Source organism: Calidris pugnax, unplaced genomic scaffold (assembly GCF_001431845.1).
Source record: "Calidris pugnax isolate Ruff unplaced genomic scaffold, ASM143184v1 scaffold44, whole genome shotgun sequence".
In the NCBI taxonomy this organism is placed as follows: domain Eukaryota; kingdom Metazoa; phylum Chordata; class Aves; order Charadriiformes; family Scolopacidae; genus Calidris; species Calidris pugnax.
Window position 1 is genome coordinate 42540327 of NW_015094506.1, and position 18833 is coordinate 42559159.

At 45.3% G+C, this 18833-nt stretch overlaps 1 protein-coding gene across 1 annotated transcript in view; it reads left to right on the forward strand.

Annotated features, from left to right (window-relative positions):
* CELSR1 (cadherin, EGF LAG seven-pass G-type receptor 1) overlaps positions 1-18833 on the forward strand; it is a 172002-nt gene that overhangs the window by 107053 nt on the left and 46116 nt on the right. The window contains exons 8-9 of the mRNA XM_014963359.1: positions 17230-17387; positions 18502-18665. Of these exons, the coding sequence (XP_014818845.1) occupies positions 17230-17387; positions 18502-18665 (322 nt within the window). The remainder of the gene's footprint in view (positions 1-17229; positions 17388-18501; positions 18666-18833) is intronic.

Below are 18833 nucleotides of genomic sequence, written 5' to 3' on the forward strand. Positions count from 1 at the left end.
CAGTAAAACCCATACAGACATTGATAACTTATTTTGTTATTCCCACTCTTACAGCTGAGTGTTGTCAGGGTGCTCGTCCTACTGGGGTCATTGCAGTTGTGCCCATCCTCTTTCTGCCCACCACTGTGTCCTCGGGCAGTGACAGGCTTCTTCAAGCTGGACATTTTCCTCCTGCCTTAGTAACGAGAGTCATGTGGTGCAGGTTGAAATAAATAGCTATTCAAAATTTCCTGTTGAGCTCACAGCAAGCCTGTGGGGTCAGGTGCTCCCTTAGCTTCATTCTTCTTTCCCTTCTTTCCCTTTTTTTTGTTAAGCTTCTTTAAAGTATCATTTTAAAAACTAAGCTAGAAACTGTTCGGTTTATTTCCTTCTTTCCGCACTTGTACAGCATCTAGAAAGAAGAAAAAAAGAAGGTTCAATCTTCTTTGGAGCTTTCACATAATGCTGTAATTCACATAAGGAGTATTAGATTTCGTCACAGCTGAGGTTAATTTTTGATCTTTATTTTTTGAGGAGAGTGACGAGCAGACTTTGGTACATAATCTGAATCACTTCAATCCGAAGCAAATTTTCCTAGATGAGTTTTCACAGCTCTGAAGGCTGTTCCCACAATCTGAGTTCATCATGGTCAGATACGAGCAAAGGTTGGGTGGTTTTTGGCACCTGCAGCTCTGTGGATGGTATTTGGCTGAGCATCGCTGGAATTTGGACTCCAGGAGTGGGTGACTTGGATGCGGGGGGACGACTCTGGTGGGAAACTTCTGCAGCAGCTATTTCCTTAACGTGACATGAGGTTCTGCAGCATCCTGGTGATGCTGCCATCCTGCCCGTCCAGCTGCGGTTCTCCAGCATCCTGGTGATGCTGCCACCCTGGGCAAAGTCAGTTTGGTAACGACAATACTGAAATAAGAAGTAAGCATAGAAGTAACTCCTGTAAATTATTTTCTTAGCTCAGAAGCGATGTGCTTGGTAATATTTATCTTTGGTGTTGTTGAAAAACATTGTTTTATAATTAATTCCTTATCATGAGGGTCACCTGCCTCTTGAGGGCAAACACTGCAGCCTCATTGGCGAGAGGTGAGTCCAGACCTGGCTTTGTGTCACTGTGTTTGCAGAGAAGCATGAAAGCAGTTCTCTGTCAGCTCTAGTATTTGATGCTGTCTTACAAATCCCGGTGTGTGCAGGCACTGTAAAACACTGCAGTAATGAAATGGCTTGTGTCAGGGGAGGAAGGGAAGCGATGTCACTTCATTTACCATGTAGTGGTGGAAATGGATGCTTCCTCCCCTGCTAACAGCTGATATACTTGGTTTCAGTGGAGGTGCCTAAGGGAAGCACATGGATGTTGTACTAAGGAAGTGTTGGCTCTGTATTGAATTTCTGGAAGCGAAAACACCGAGGGGAAGGAATTAGTAGCTTTAAGAGAGCAGAAGTGAATTAGGAGTGTTTTATAACCATTCTCTAGTTTCAGTTATATATTAAAAGTCTTGTCAGCTACCCAGTAGCAAGGTATCAGTTTACCTGTTAGCAATGTTACTTGCCATTATAGATGTTTGCTGACAACAGAGGGAAGGCGGGGAGGAAAGCTGCTCGTTGACTCAAACAAGTTACCTTCTGGGATCCTGATCTCGCAGCCATTAAAATCAATGGGGAGGTTTTAAATTAAAGCTGGCCTGCGTGTGACCTGATTTCTCGGGAGATATATATGTTGATAAGAAATTCAGAAGAAATGGGATTTTTTTAAAAATTATTTTGGAAGGAAAGGTGGGAGAAGGGGGAAGATTTCAGCCTGGCAAATAAAACTGATTAAAAAATAGTGGAAACAACCTGCCTGGTGTACACAGGATAGCTGGTGTAAGGGGCAGCAGCGATGTGAGCTGCCGTCTTTGCCTTGGTAACGTGCCTCCTCTCCCCACGATGAGTGTGGGCAGCCCCTGGTGGAGTTTGGTCCTTACCCTTTGGCTCTGCTGAGCCTGCCAGCATGACTGACGATCAATAGGTTTAGCCATGCTAACATTTGTTTAGAACAGGGTAAAACCACCAGGATGTTTGATGGTAATGGTGCTCAGTAGCAGTGATATCACATGAACTATCCAGCTTTCACTGCACATACAGGATCATGTGTGCTTGTAGGCAGTGCTTAGGATGGGAGATTTTAATGAGCCCCGTAGTGGGTGGGGTTTTTAATTAAGTGAAAACTTGAAGCGACTCTCACAGACTTCTGATAGAAACACTGTTTTTTTCAGAATTTAAGATATACCATCAAATTTATGTTAATGTTTTACCTGACTCATTACCTCAGGGTAAAATTCATCATTTGGCAGAAGATTAAAATGTTTTACGTATGGACATGTTCCTTTAATTATAGAGGGCATGTACATGTATATTTATATACTGTGTATCTTATATGTTACTTATACATATATGACATCAAAGTCGCTTCAGGACATTACTGTTCTGTAGGTGGAAGCTCCTTCTGTGTCTGTTTAAGGGAGCGCAGGATAATTTTACCTAAATGTTGGAAAACCTGAGAACAGCAGAGAGAAACGTGCTCTCGGTGATGTGCAGTGCAGTAATTCCGGGGAACGGGATGAACAAATCCCCGAGTGACTCACACAATGACTCACAAAAGTAACGTAAAACTGGGCAGTTTGTGTGCGGGGGGATCCTCCTCCACGGTCAGGAGGTACAAAAGTGATGGGTGCCTTGGAGTGTGTCTCAGCGGTGCTAGTCACTGGAGCCTGCAGGCTCCTAGGTTGAGGCAGGACAAACTTACCCTTTTTCCAGAACTGGGCTATGGTTTCTTCTCATATTTGATAATCAGTAGTAAGCTGCTGCTCTTTCACTCCTTCCTTGCCTGTCTTTAGACTGAAGAGTGCCGTGGTTGTTGTTCCAGATGCTTGACTGTCTTGGGAGTAGCTAATCCTTTCGCGGGGGTTACAGTTAGCAGGGACCTGCTGCTTTCCACCCCTCTGCACTTCCCACCCAGCAAAGCCCAGACCTCTGTTTAGCCTGAAGACAGCCGCCAGGGAAAACAGGCAAATTCTTCAGTTAGAGATAAACTTAAAAGAAATGAGGGCTGCTTAGGGCTGATCTTTGGTGTGTTGTGAATTCAAAGCGCATTGCTACGTGCGTTGCTCTAAATCAGACTCACATACGCTTTCAAAAATCTCCTGCCTGTGGTAAGTGATGGTTTCTCTTGAGTTAACTGGCCTTCATCTGGGGCAAGTTGGAGCTTGAGTATCGCCGAAGTTTGAGCTAATGCTGTAGAGATTTAACTCTCAGCCCACTCATGCACTAGAATTTGCCAGCACCTTTCCTTCCCGGAGAGCTTGTGCCTATCCCTCACCCACCGAAAGCTGTTTCCAGGTGCCAGAACACCCTCTGTTCTCAGTGCCAAGACCCACGCTGTAATTGATTTTTCTGTACCTCAGGTGCATGCTGCAGCTCTCCCCGCGTGCTGGCTCAGCCGGTGGGCAGGAGAGCAGCCTTCTCCCTCGCCTGTGGCTTCCTCAGACAAAGCTGATCCTGAAGGGTTAGTCAACTGTGCCTGGACAGCTGTGCTATGGTGCCAGCAGAGCTCACCATTTAGAGCCTGCAGCTGGAAGTCCTCCATAACATGGACCACTACCCCACAGACTGGTTGTTGGTGCCAGACAGTAGCATACGTCTGGGCAAAACCAGCCAGGTCCATTTCTTGGGAGACCTCAGTGATCCCCCATTGCTTGTGCCACCTAAGTGTCAGCTCTCCAGTGCTGCTGGGCAGAGCTTGTGTGCTCTGTTGTGCTCTGAAACGGAGCTGGGGGCAGCTGAGGGTCTCAAGGACCATCTTGAGAACCATCAGTTCTCAAGGAGTTGGGACTACTGCCAACCCAGGTAGGTCTGGGACAGAGGAACAGATCCCATCTGCATTTGCCTGGGACTTGAAGGGTGAAGTAGAAGGAGAGACAGGGTCAGAGAGGAAAAGGCAGGAAGAAAAAAGCATCCCCAGGCCAGGTCAGGGCTTCATTTGCTGCTGTTCCTGTGGTTAGTCAGACAATAGTTGGTCAGAAAGCGGAATGTCGTACGGGAGCTCTGTGCAGCTGGGCTTGGCAAGTAGGGCTTAGGAAAGGCTCCACTTCCACTCACCTTCAACATCCAAGGAGCAGGTCTGCACCATCACTGTTTCCTCTGACACCACCATTCCCAGCTGGAATCCTGCCCTCTCCTGTGACCATGCAGAGATCAGGCTTCAGCAGCCACTAGGTCCCTCATTTTCTAAATGAAACAGGAAAGTTAAGTCAGTTTCTTTGCTTGAAAGGCCTTTCTGCACAGGTGCCTTCCAGACCTCCAGCTCAATGGCAGCTTGTGGTCTAGCAAAAGGAGAAGGGTGGGTGTATGTACAGACTTGACAGAAAGCCTGATGAGACATGAGGGAGACCTGAGTGGGGAAGCAGCAGTCTCCTGGGGCAGCTACAGAGGTGCTCAGTGGCCACCAGAGCCCACCAGCAGATGTGTAGGAGGCAGTTGCACACTGGAGCAAAAAGATGGCACAAATTTGCCTTAGAGGCGTGAGGGACCTTGGTGGAGCGTTCTGATCCGGACACCTGCTCCAGCTGACCACATGGTAAGCATAAGCTCTTGGGTTCAGTACAGCCCCTGTGTTTTCTCATACTCTTACAGGCTTTGTGCCTGCCACTCAGCGGAGTTATCTTTACGATTATCTTTATAGCAAATCTCTAGCGTTTGTCACTTGTCTTTGTTTTACTAGAGCCTCTGTTTGGGTTCTGGGAGCCGGTGTTGTGCAACAGCGGCCAGAGGCAGGGCACTTCTGAAGGACTTGAGGATGCATACGCAAAATTTCCCTTTTAAAAACTCCCACTCTCCCACCCAAGAGAGGGCTGGGACCACATTTTGTCCAGTCACCAGCCATTGGGGGGGTGACACAGCTGTACCCTAAAAGTCAAGACCTCCAAGGCTGCGTGCTGGTGTGCTCATGGGCACCTGGAAGCTTGATGGCTGCTTGCATTCCCCTGCCATGGGCAGGCAGGACCTGCCCTTTAATCCAAAGCCCTTGCACAAGCACAAGCAGCATGGGCTGTCCTAGGCAGTGGGAGCAGTGCTGGTCTGTGTTGGAGAGGTTAATGTAGCACTTTGTTTTGAAAAGGGTGGGATGAAATGCAGCAGCCTCTGATGGTCTGCTGGGGAGAGGAGCACCAGCCCTGCTGGCTGGGGCAGGCGAGCCCCTGCGCCGGTGGAGCGGACAGATAGGTTATCTCATTTCCTTCTGAAAACACAGACCCTCTCTGATGATGGCAAACTCACCTGTTATGGAAATATAATTATTCTTTATTCAGGACCAATAACTGATCTCATCCCTTTGGGGAAAAAAAAAAAAAGGTAGTAGATGTCAACATTTAAGTGACACTCAGATGGTGGCAACTGCATCAAAAGACATGGATGACGCTGGTTACTGCTTTTTCTCCTATAAAGGGGACTAATTCTTGTTAGAAGTTCTGGGTTCACAGCCCCCCATCCCCCCAGGACCTGCAGGCAAACAGGAGCATCAGGCAGTGGCTCAGCACCAGCTTCCCGGTGCCACCCTGCCACCGCGCTGCCCCTTGGGCAGGAGGCTCCCCTTCCAGCACAAAAGCCTTGTTTTCTCAGCCCTCGGTCTCCCTGCCAAGGAGGCTGCCAGCGCCCCGGGTGATTTATGAGGCGAGCACATGCCTGCAGCTGAATAGGGATCACCAGCTCCTTGGAGAAGAGCCACATAGCTGCCACCAGCTAGGCATAACTCGTAGTCATTGGACCCAAGGTGAAAGACTTTGCCCTGAGGGTATCCAGGACACCATCAGGTATCGTTTACTTCTTAATCTGAATGGTCAGGAAAAGTGGTTGGCAATTAAATTCTGAGATGAGTATGGGATGTTACACCCTGTGCTGGGGAGCACCTCTCGCAGCGGGGCACGGCTGTCCCTGCCGACTGCCACCTTTTGTGACGGGGTTGGAAAAGACGAGACCCCAAGAGGAGTCAAATCATTGGAAACACAATTAGTAATAAAGGCTGGGTATGCCTTATGCAAACCTCTATCGCTAGTGACATCTGAGCAGACGTAATTGTGATCCGAGGGAGAATCTCTGAAGTTAATCCTCGGGGTGGCTTCCAGACTAATTTGTTAAGGGATTGAGGGAGATTTTCTAAATAAACAATGCAGTTGTTGAAGATTATGATAATGCCACCGATGATCAGAGGTGGGCCCTGCCAGAGTTGGGATTTTGCTGGCTCTGAGTGACTTGCTGTGTTTACAGCGTTCATGATCAACCCATCCCGCTCCAGCATCGCTTGGCATTGTCTGGTAAAGGAAAATGGGGAACATTAATTGCAATGTTAAACAAATTGCGGGGGCGGCAGACAGTGCTGTAAATACTGAAAATGTCATTCAGTTAGGAATAACCTTCTTCTCTGGGGTGGTTTTTCCAGGAAGAAATACAATTTTGTGGATCTGCATTTCCAAGCCTGAATATATAATATCTCCAAAAATGCCAGTATAGCTTTTAAAGGCTCTCTCAAGTGTGCAAGGCAGAAAGCGTATAAAAATTTAGTGCTTCCTCTTAAAACAAATCACATATTCTTACTTAAAATGTAGCCATATTTCTAATTGCATCATTTCCGTATCACCCATCTCGTTGTGAATATATAATAGCGGAAGGTGCTGCAGGGTTGTGGAGGTCATTGGTGGCATGGTGAGGAGGAGGCAGTGGATGGTGCTAACTTCCAGCAGAATGCTGATGGAATACTTCACTAGATCATCCATTTGTGCTGGATGCCTTTCCTTCTACGGTATTTTCATGGTACGTTCTGCATTAGCTTAAGCATGAGGAAGCTTACAGGACACCAAAAACACAGGGACCATGACTGCAGTCAAGTCATTAGCTCTAGTTTTGAGAAGGACTTATCTGTGGTTACCTGCGTAAGTGCAGGGTCTCTTCTTCAGAGAGAAAGTCACCAGGGTTTCTTCAGTTATACGAGGAAGAAAAGCAACTTAAGTGAAAAAGTCACTTTCTTTGCTAGCCACAACCAAAATTTTTAACCAGCATCATGAGGGACGTACACATTTAATTTGCTTTCCAACTTAAGAGGTCAAGGAGTTCTTACTGGATCACTAGTGTAATTAGACAGATGGTGGTTATGACAGTTTATCACAACTTCCTTACAAGATCTGTGTCAGCAGATTATTGTGCTTTTTGGTGGGCAGGCTTTTATACTTATGAGGCATGATGGTAGGTAGAGCTGAAGGCACATGTACAATATGAGGGTATGGCCTTTGAATCAGAGGAATTTGTAGCTATGCATTTGTATTATTTATCTATAGTATGTGTTTTTGGTGCTAGTGGGCATGACTGTTTAAAAAAAAACCTAAAAACTGTAGCAATTAAAATTACTAGTATCTAAAGGAAAGGAAAGACCTTAGATTTTCCATTACTGAATGCATGCCAGAGTTTTACATTTAAAGTTCAAAATGTTGTTCTAGTCTAACACATAAAATACGTTGCTCGTGTCTGACTGCAAAACATGTCATTTCCTACATGCTCAGAACTCAATTTTTAAAATGCCATGAGAAAAGGTAATCTTTGCAAAAATAGTTCAGTTTATGAGTCATTTCCTGGCATTCTGGCTGAAGATTCAGACTTTCTGAAGTCTGAAAGGATGAAGATTCATCCTTTCTAAGACCCAATTAGTCCTTTTCCACCTAAACCCAGAGGATCATCATTGAAAACCCTAGTCTATATAAGACCATAGATTTGATATATAGAAATGGAAGCTTGGCAAATCCTGATTAGAAATTATATACAATATCATTAATAGTGGAGATATATGATCTGCATGATAATCTGCTTGCAGTTCTGATGGTTATGCTGTCCTTTGAAATCTTTAAATCAAGTCACTATCTCTCTTTCTAAAGGAAAATTTTAGCTCAGGTGCAAGCCGTGCTATTGAGGCAGGAGTCACTGGGTGATGTTCTGTGGTTGTAGAAGGCTGAATAGATGATAACAGGGGTCCCTTCCATCCATAAAATGTGGCAGGATCCAGTGAAAACCCGTCTCGAGCTTCAGCCTGCAGTCTTGGAGGTGGGAAGCCAGGAGGACGTTTGCCCTGTTCTTACACTCTTCCACAGAATCAACCGCTCCCTCAGCAGGACTTTGGTCTGACCTGTGGCAACCATTTGCATTCCTAACATCTCCCAAAAAGCGCCGAAGGGCCGCCTGGCTAATATTTACTTTTTTTGGTGCTGCTGAGACGTGGTTGCGGAGCCCTTGCAGGTGGTAGTGGGTGTAACGGGGGGAGCTGCTCTGCCCTTGTGGAACAGGCACACGTGAGCCTGGATGGTAAAAGCCCCTCCCTGCAATTCCACCGATACTTATTCATGTGGATTTCAGTTAGTAGTAATTGGTTTTGTTGATTTATTTTTTTTTTTGGTTTTTTTCTGATAGAGGGTAAGTGCGAAGTGATTGATATCAGGGAAAGGAAATCAGGATTTGGCGGCGGAGTGACATTCCATTGTCTTGACACAAAATAACAAATAACTCGCCCCTAAATCTGTGTCTCGGGAAATGAAAGTGTAAAGCAGTGAAAGTCATTTGGAGGTCACCGAGAGGCTCTCAGTGTGTCCTGCTTCCTAGCCCGGAGTCACTCAGCTCTCCCTAACGGCTTTGAGAAGTCCCTGGGGCGGCTGGGGCAGAGAAGGACAAGCACCAGTGCCCGGCTCTTCCTCTCCCCCGCCAGCTTTTGAAGTGTTGTTCTTGCAGAGCTTGTAAACACCATCTGAAAACACTGGTTGTTGTGGAGGTGATTTTATACACAAAGGCAAACAGTAACTCTCCAGAAACGGTCCCCAGGGTTTTTGCTCTGTGAGTGGCAGCAGGGACCATGTCGTGTCAAAATCAACCTGAGCTCCCACTCTTCTGGAAGCCTCATCCTCAGCAAGGCTGCTCAGTGCTTTCTCCTCTCGCTTCTCCCAGTTTTTACAAGGCTTGACTTGGATGCCCAAATACAGCACTGCCACTTCTGAGTCTGTGCCCACCCCACGCCTGAGTTGGATGGCTTTCCCCGTGGCGTGGGGCTCTCAAGTCACCCAGGGGAAGGTGGCACCCAGTGGTGCTCCTGGAGCCTGATGTTGCTCAAGCTGAGCTGTCTAACACCTCCACTCCACAAAACTCCTCAGAGGTGTAATGGCACCTCCCAGAATGTTGATTTCCAGCACCTCCTGAAGGCTAAGGAGATGCGAGGGACCTCCAAGAGAGCTGGCCGAGTCTGAGTGGCCCTTGGCCCTCCATAAGGCCCTGAGGACGGTGCTTGAAAGCTGTGCTGTGCAGCCCAGAGGGCTTCTGCAAAGCCAGCAGAGTCATTGAAATGGCACCTCAGGAATTTGGTGTGAGTGCTTTGAAGTGCACTGTTATCTCCTTTTAATCACACACTGAATCTACAGTAACTGGCTGATTCACAGTAACTTTTCGGGTATTTTGCGTCTGTCTGTGGAGTGAGGGGAAGCAGCACTTTGCAATTACCTGGCCACCAAGGGGTCTGTGTGTACCAGGAAACCCTTGCAAAGACCCAGGCATGAGGGGAGTAGCCCATAGAGCAATGTGGGATTCCTTGATTTTGTAGACTCAGTTGTGTCTCCGTCACCCACACTGAGCAGCAGTTTGCGTGGCAAGGTCTCACCAGGGATGAGTCCAAGGAGAAGGAGTTTAAGTGCTGTGAATAAGTGTCAAATTGTGCTATTTCTAGGTATTTCTTGGATTCTGACGGCAATAACATTTGCATCCTGGATGCAAAATTAATTCATAAAACATGCAAGATTTATATAAGTGGTACTTCGGCAGGTAGATGGACAAATGTTGAAGGGAGAGATGGACAAATGGTGAAGGGAGAAGAGTTTGCTGAACTGGGAAAGGAGAACATGTGAAGGAGAACAAGGGTGCTTTTCCAGCACCCTTCACGTGCTCTCCTCTCCCTGTTCTGCAAGGATCCTGGAAGAGCATCCTTGTTGGTGGAAAGGAAGGAGGCAGCAAAATAGGCAGAAAAAGGCTTCAGAGGGCCGGAGAGGGCAGGGAGAAAGCACACCAGCAACAGGGACAGATCAGAGGGAAGAAGAGGGCTGCAGAGGGCAGAGGAGGGAAGCCGCATCTGCAGAGCGCCATGGTGAGTGGTGTCTCCCACACGGAAAGCTGGATGGTGTCCTGAGGAGCCGGCATGGTCTCTCGGCAGCCAAAACAGGTCCTTCTTGCTGTGTCACTGATACAGTATCAAAGAGCTGAGAAGCTCTTTGGGATAAAATTTGCATTTCCCGGGCTGGGGGGGATGGGGGGTGGGTGTAGGAGTGGGGCGGGGAAACTCATTCTTCCTATCAGCACTACAGCAGCCTTTGCCAAAATTAGTCAAATCCAAGGATATACCCTTTGCAGGAGCTGGATGATATTTGTGAAGATACCGGTCAGGCTGTGTGGAGGGAAGGAGCACATCTAGATGTGTGTGTAGTCATGGCTTTTTACATACCATTGCCACATGGTGGGACAGGAGGGCTGCCCCTCGTCTCTGCCCTGTCACCGAAAGAGCAGCAGCAATTCGGGCAGCGCCGTTCACGTGTGCCAGGTCTGGTAGCTGTGCCGAGAGCCCCTGCTTTGAATATCAAAGTTTAGCCTCTGGATGCAGCCGTGAAGGAGATAACAAATCAGGCTGGTAAAACTCGCTCAACTTTGTAGCCGAGCCTGGCTCCTGAGGATGGGTGTTTCAGGGAGTTTGTCTAGGAAAAGGAACTGGTCTGGTGGCTTTTCAGGATTTGCATTTTTGACTCACCGATGAGAAGCTTTTTGGTTTTCCTTTTCACTGTCACAGGCTCTCATGTTTCCCTACAGACCCAAGCCAAGTTTGTATAAAGAAATGCCATTAAAATATTCAGGGAATAAAGGGGATACATACATCAAAGGAGTAAGGGGGTTATGTGAAACGATTTGTCCTGCCTTTCCCTGGTGACTAATCAGGATGTGCAAAAGATTCTCAGTTCTTCACACCACCTTATTTTAAAGGTGCTCTGGAAAGCTGTAGGGGGAAACTTTAAAAAGCAGAGATTAACATTAGTGGTTTCTCTTAATATAGCCTAATTCGGAGTTTCCCGATTGATCAGAACAGTCTGCCAGTCCATGCCACGGTGCTAAGCTTCTCTGGCATTTCCTAGTCTCTCCCCCTGGGATGGCAGGCACGGTGCTTTCCCCATTTGTTTTTTCCTGTTTATTTATTTCTTTTGCTTGCAGGGGGGCTGGGCTCCGTCCGCTTGCCCAGGGAGAGGGCCGCCGCCGCGGACCCTTAATGAGCTTTTTGACCAGTGAAGCAGCACAGCATGGCCTGGGAATGGGAGGGGGGCTCTCCCTTCCCCGAGCTCCACAGCCGAGCAGAGGCCATGGGTTAACGAAGGGGCTGGGGCGGCTGGCGGGCTGCCTAATGAGCGCCGGGGAGCCGGCAAGGGGGGACCCCGGCGGCGGCCGGAGCCCCAGCAGCAGCCCCCGGCGGGACCTAATGCCTGTTGCTCCATTTTTTTCCCCATTATTACTGTAGCTGGAAGCGTTAGGAAGCAAAGAGCCACAAAGGGTATGAAGGTGAGGCATTTTCTACCCAGCGCTTTTGGGGGCTGGTGGCATCTGAAGCAGCACTTTAACAGTGCAGAGGCGTGCTTTTTTTGTATTAAAAATAACTAGGAAACAGGTTCTTTTTAACCTTTAGCCACTCCAAGCAGTCAATAAATCATTAGCTACTGATTAACAAAAACAGAAGGGTAACTTATTGTCCAGTGAGCAAACTCTTGGAAGCACTGAAAGGCTGGCACTGACTTCGGGATGGCTTTTCATTTTACACATTTGCACTTATTAAAAGGACAAACAAGCCAAGCTCTGCATATTAAGACATGCCAAACAAAGCATTTTGTGAAAAGACCAATTTTTTAAAATAGGTATATTTTTAATGTGTACAATGAGCTGAGCAAGTGCAGTATTTACAATATGTAACATTATATCTGTCCCCCAAAAAAACAGGTCTCCTCACACCAAGCATAAAGAGATGGGTTGTGTCGCATTTGCAAGGGCTCCTAGTTTGTGTTCTCAAAAGTCTTGGCCATACTTACAGTCTGCTGCTGAGTCATCTCCTCAGCTGTCAGCTCCTTCAAAAGACTCAATGGGGTGGCTAAAGCAGAGGAAGTCCTCATGGCCAAAGTTGGGGCTGGAGAGCACAGCTTTCAGTTTGAGTTCAGGGAATGTCTGTGGTGTTGGAACACTCCCCCTTGGCGACCAAAACCTCTCTCCCTCTTTCCATCTGTGTGAAAAGTCAAGTGGCAATCTTTTGTCTAAGAATGGAAGTTGGATAAAGGTGTTTCTGGTAGAGGAAATGCTTGCAGGACCTTTGGAAAAGCCCTATTATCTTATGGATTAAGTAATAAGAGGGTGAGATCCAGGAATGTGAGTGTCATCACTGCTGGTGATTGACTAAACAAACATTTGCACTTTTTAGTGTTCGTATTACATGTACAGTATCTAGTCTTGTTTAATCCAAAATGAGTCTACTAAAGATTGGACTATTTGCTTAAACCTTTCCAACAATTTTTCATTGTGACTCTTGAAAACAATAGTATTTATAATGTGAAAATGTAACGGTTAAGGATTTAAGACAAGGCTTTCATTGTCTGTTAATCTGTATGTCTTTTCCATTCACCACGCATCATTAGACCATCTGTGTCTTTAATAAGTAACTGTGTGGGCTCTCGCATTTTAAATATTTACTTTAAAATAATAGAGGGTCCAAATGAAAGTGAGATACATGAGAATATCCGTGTCTGATGTTTTAAGTGGAATGGGAGTAGATTTGTGCAGTAGATTTGCAAACTATAAACAGATGTGTTTTGATGACCTTCTCTCCTCTATCTGGTCTCCATTTATAAAACACAAGTTCACAGATTAAGCTTCTCAGGGCTTTACGTGCACCTGGGAGAATCTACATATGTTTCTCTCAGTTGAAGTCGTGGGGAGAAGTCCAAACAGTTCATTGCTCCGTACTTGGGTTTCATGAAAATCAGATTTAGCATCGCTAGTGAAATCCCTTCATGGTGACGTTCTCTCACTGCATCCTGAGAAAGTCACTGCAGGTGGCCAAGGGGAGTTACATGCACCTTTGCAGCTTGTGGCAGTCACTTCTCCAGGTCACCACTGAGGACAGTAAATCAGTCTCACTGTTAACTCTGCTGTGGTCAGAAAGGGACCTGCAATTTTCAACAGACAGCCAATAAAATGTTGTTCTTGATATTAACAGTTTGCCTGTGACTCTGTCTGGGCAAGGGAGAATGTCATGGGTGAGACACAAGATTTGAGATTGTCCGCCCATAGATCAGAACCACTTATCTCCTTCATGAAAGCTCAGTGAAGCAAAGTTGACTTTTGTAAAATTGTGTACAATTTTAGGTGCTAATTGTCATTATTTGAGGCATATAAATGTGGTTCGTCTTGTGTTACAGATAGAAAGAAAAATAGGTGGCTTCTGCTCTCATGTGTAGATCCTGAGTCAGGGCTGTTTGTGTCTTTTCTCCAAGTGACTCTGTATGTGATTATAACAGGAAAACATAAGGGTCAATATAACGAACACAACATACTTTAATATGAGGTGCACAGGATGTTTGAAGAATCACTATGTGGTGGTAATAATTCACTGCAACACTTAGGGCTGTTTTATTTCTTTTTCTTTTTTTTTTTTTGAGTCCAGGATGAATCAACTTCTTTCATAGTTTGTTTAAGGGAGGCCAAGTTCTCTCTCTGGCACTGTTTGGTACCTCTTCTTGCTACTCAGTTTTACAGCATGGGGTCTTTGAAGTTCGAATTCCAACCTCTTTCTGGACGAGCACTAAGTAAAAAGGCAGCCTTTAGGGTTAGGCAGCACAAGGTAAATTTTCAGCCCCATGAGCAGGAACTCACTTACTTGCATTACCATTAATGGGGGTCATGCTGGTAAATTCCTGTACACCACATTGAACATTTACTCATGAGTGCAGAATTGGCACAGCTAATGGAACTTGCCTTTCGAGTAGCATGGTGTTTCAGGAGATGAGTCTGACAGGCAGAAAGGAGGGCTAAGTACCCAGATGAAAGTCTGGCTTTTAACTCCTTGAACAAGTTTCCAGGAAATAATAGTGTGAATTAATGCTGGTTAGTGTTAGCTGTTCCTGCTGTTAGGGATCAGTCTTGCTCCAGTAGGATTCCTCAGGGGCGAAGATGATGCCTGAAGTGTAAAGGTGTGTGCTCTCATTTAGTGTGGGCAATTTGCTTTCTTGTGCATTTTCCAAGTACTACTTATTTTCTTTCGAACGTAGGCTAACACCAGTTTTTATAATCACAAACAAGTTAAGTTCTTTTTTTATCATTTTTGCCCCTGTAACTTTCCCAAAGATAACCCCTCCTGTGGCTGAGCATCACCTGCTGATTTCCAGTTTACGTTACTCACAGGCATCTTATCCCCATTTGCTCTTGTACTGTGTCCATTGCAGTGGCAGCGTCTTCTCATTTCCAAAACTCTTCCTTAACCTTTACTTTTCTGGGCCAAACACAGCAAGTCTTTTTTGGCTGTTTGATAAGGTAAGCTTTCCATTGCCCTGGCTGCAGTTCTGTGCATCTGCTCTAGTCCGAAGTTATTTTTAATGAATTAAATCAAAATTGTCCACAATATTCTATCCTGTTCAGTGTCATAAAATTTCCCTCATACTTCACAACAACCCACTGTTGTATTGTGTTTTATATATTGTAATCACACCATGGTTCATAATTGTTTTGTTCTCAATTAATACAGGTAATTTTTTTCTTATTTTTCATCATTTATAGCTGATAATCTCCGAGCCTGCAATAGAAATTCTTGTCATTAGATCCCAAGTTTCCTGTTCTGTGATTAATTCCCTTTCTAGGATTCAGCTATTCAAAGCGGTTCTTTTTTTTAATGCATGATACTCTAAATATCCTTTGCGTCACCAGCTAACTATATTTAGTACTAATCAAAATATTAAATTACTAAAATCAGTTTCATTATTCAATTCTGAAGGAACTCCTAATTTAGGTTCTCTCTGTTGCAGTCTTTTATTTATTTCACATTACTTCAGTTATAAAGTATTCCCTACACTGAGTGTGGAGATGAGTAGTGTAGTACTTGCCACATATAAGCGAAAAAGGGTCCAATGTCACATTAAATCACTCAGAGAATCTCTGTCCTTTCCCAGCAGCCTATTCTTCCATTTTGGGAAAAGCCTGTTCTGTCAAATGAGCCTTTCAACATGGTCAGAAAATCACTGTTTGAACTAAGTGTGGTTTGAACTGCCAATAGGTCTCTTTTCATTCACTGCAATATTCCATTTCTTCTTCATCAGCTTATGGTTCTGCGTGGTCATCAGAGCCAGAGATGCCAAAGGTCTGCACTGCAATGACGAGTCAACATCTAGAGAAACACTTTGCAATTTCTATATTAAGTAAAAGTAGGGGGAAAACCTCAATTTGGGACTGCAGCTAGTTGACTGTGAAGGAGCAGCTGCAAACTGCTGAGTCTCATCAGGTTGCAATCTTGATTAACATTGGGCAGATCCCCCCTGCTGCGAGAATAAATACCCTGCCTTTGTCAAGGCTCCCATGTAAGAAACAATAGGTTATTTCAATGAAGCAAAAGAACGTAAATGTTAATCGAATCATTCCTCCAAATGAATAGAAGTAGCACCCAGAATGTAAACATTTTAATTTTGGAGGGGAAGGTCTGCCTGTCAGTTGGGTAATTTTCTGTGTATTTTTTTATTTACTTCGAAAAGCTTCTCACGAACACTGTCATCATTGTATACAATAACATTTTCAGCCCTGCATAGATCTAAGCTTCCTGTCTTTCCAAGCTAGGCAGTGGCAAAGCCCAGGGAGTATCGGAAAAAATAAAATCTGCCTTAATATTATTCAAGAGAGGTCAAAACCTTAGACTGTGTAGTTGCCAAACTATGTGATCACATTAGGTCTTGGTAGAGGAAATGGAAAATACTTTCCAACTGGAACTGACACCAGGAAACATCTTTTAAAATTGTTTTTTATACATTGGGATAATTACCCTTAGAAATAAATCTGTGTCTCTTTATGCATGGTGAAAGTGGCTTGAGGTATTTTAGGGAATTTATGTGTGTACAAGCGAAACAGAAAGAATAGGCCTTTATCTCCTTTACTGCTTCCTTGTTTGATGTACAAATAAGGATTTCAGTACACAGTTGAGCAATATATGTTTTAAAGCGGGTGTACAGCAAACTACAGAGTGATGCCCAGCCATCTTCCATTTTCATATGGTTACAACTATTGTTGCTCAACATATCATAAAAATAGAATCATAGAATTAGAATCATAGAATTGTCCAGGCTGGAAGGGACCTCCAAAGGTCATCTAGTCCCACCTCCCCGCAGTCAGCAGGGACACCCCCAACTAGACTAGGTTGCCCAGGGCCTCATCGAGCCTCACCTTGAATATCTCCAGGGATGGGGCCTCAACCACCTCCCTGGGCAACCTGTTCCAGTGCTCCACCACCCTCACAGTAAAGAACTTTCTCCTAATCTCCAATCTAAATCTGCTCCCCTCCAGCTTAAAGTCATTGCCCCCTTGTCCTATCACTACAGGCCTTTGTAAACAGGCTCTCCCCAGCCTTCCTGTAGGCCCCCTTCAGGTACTGGAAGGCTGCTATTAGGTCTCCCCAAAGCCTCCTCTTCTTCAGGCTGATAACTCTCAGCTTTCAGTTTTGCTGTGCATCTGGTCAGATCCTGGTGACTTCACTCTTGTGGGGTGTCCCTTTGCCTGCAGAGGAATGGCAACAAAGCCAGGGGAGTTCAGCTCATTGCTTCTCTTGTGCCCATAAGGTCCTCAGAGATCCTGCACCAGTGGTGGATTAGGAGACTGTAGCTCTCTACACCAAAGCTGCTTCTAACCATGCTCTGTATCACACTGGGCGTGTGTGGACTCTCTTTGCAGTCATCCATTGGGGCTTTTCCTTGCCTAGACATCTTAGGTCAACTTAACTTCTGCTATTTTGTTTATATATCCTATTTTAGTCCCCTTTTGGGGATAGGAAGAAGTATGTTGTTGAGCTGGCTGAACCAGCATTTAAATCCCGTGCGTATGTAGCATTGTATGACGTGTGCCATGTGTTTCTTGAAGCCCAACATTGGGCGACTAGGAATTCCTCATGGGCCTTCGGGAGAGAAGGTGGCCGTGGTGACCGTGGATGACTGTGACACAGCGGTGGCTGTGCGCTTCGGGAGCCTGATTGGAAACTACACCTGTGCTGCCCAGGGGACTCAGACCGGCTCAAAGAAGTAAGGATTACCTATATCTTCATTTTTCCACTCATTCTCTTCTTCCAGGGGAGAGTTAACAGGATGGGATTAACCACTGAGCAAATCAAGTTGGAAAAGCAGATACGATTTAACAAGAAAAAGCAACAAGGTTTAGTTTGGCAGATGAAATTTGTTGGAGGCTACTGCAAGTGTCAGGACAGTAGGTGGAATGCACAACGTTTTGTGTAGATTTGTGTCTAAATTACTTGTAAAATGCAAAAAAAAAAAAAGACCTGAAGGTCAGTGTGGGTGGCTCCCAAAAACCATCTACTCAGTATGAAAATGTAGAGAGAAGGACAAATAAAAGGTTGGACTGCATTAATGAAGAGGATGGCTGAAGAGCGTATTACTTCCATCATTTAAGTTAACAGTCCTATCTTAAAAGGAGACAGAAATAAAGGAGGGACAGAAAAGGCCAGTATTAAAAAAAAACTTTTCTGTGAGGAAACACCAACAAGATTAGTACTGTTGAGTTTAAAGACAAGATGGACAGCAAGCAACAGTGGATGGACAGCAAGTAGTGGGGATATAAGAAAATGAGTGATGGCAGAAAGACGGTTGAGATGCCTACGCTGCTCTAAAATCCCAGCAGGAGAGACCATAAAAATTAGGGTTAATTTAAACTGAGCAGATGATGTATTTTTCACGCAGTGTGGAGTCACTCAGTGGTACCTGCCTCCACCAAACATTATTAAGACTAACATCTTCAGAGGATTTAAAAAGGGTTGTCAATGTATATTTATTAAGTCATTATATCAAAATCTACAGCATCTCAACCCTTGTGCCAGCACCTGGGTGACTGGAGTCAGGACGAAGTGTCCTGCAGCTGGACATTTTTCTCAATTTTCCTTTTTATCTTCATATTGGCCACTGTTAGGGACAGGTCATTGGATTCTGTATGAGTATGACAGCTTTGAAGTTAAAAGTTACTGTGTTCCTAGAAGGTCCTTTGATATCAAACTCTGGAAGTGTTGATGTAGCAGAGGGAAGATCATGGCAACACGGGTACTAAATGTGCTTATGGGAACAGTAAGATAAAGACCAAAACAAAACTATGCAAGAAATGATGAGCACTTCTTTGGGTTTTTTTCAGATCTTTGGACCTAACTGGCCCTCTCCTCCTTGGTGGTGTCCCAAACTTGCCTGAAGATTTCCCGGTGCACAACAGACAGTTTGTGGGCTGCATGAGGAACCTCTCCATCGACAGCAAGCCTATCGACATGGCTAGTTTCATCGCCAATAACGGCACCCTGCCAGGTATGGGTGGCTACCACCTCAAAAGTCAACAGGAGAACACTGTTGTGTGTGTAACAGGGCTTAGGATGTTGAAGGGGCTGGCAGTGGAAGGATCCCCAGGAAGGGGCAGGGGACAGCAGGGTCTGAAACGGCCCCTGTCCCTCTGTCAGCACTGCAGAGGCAGAGCAT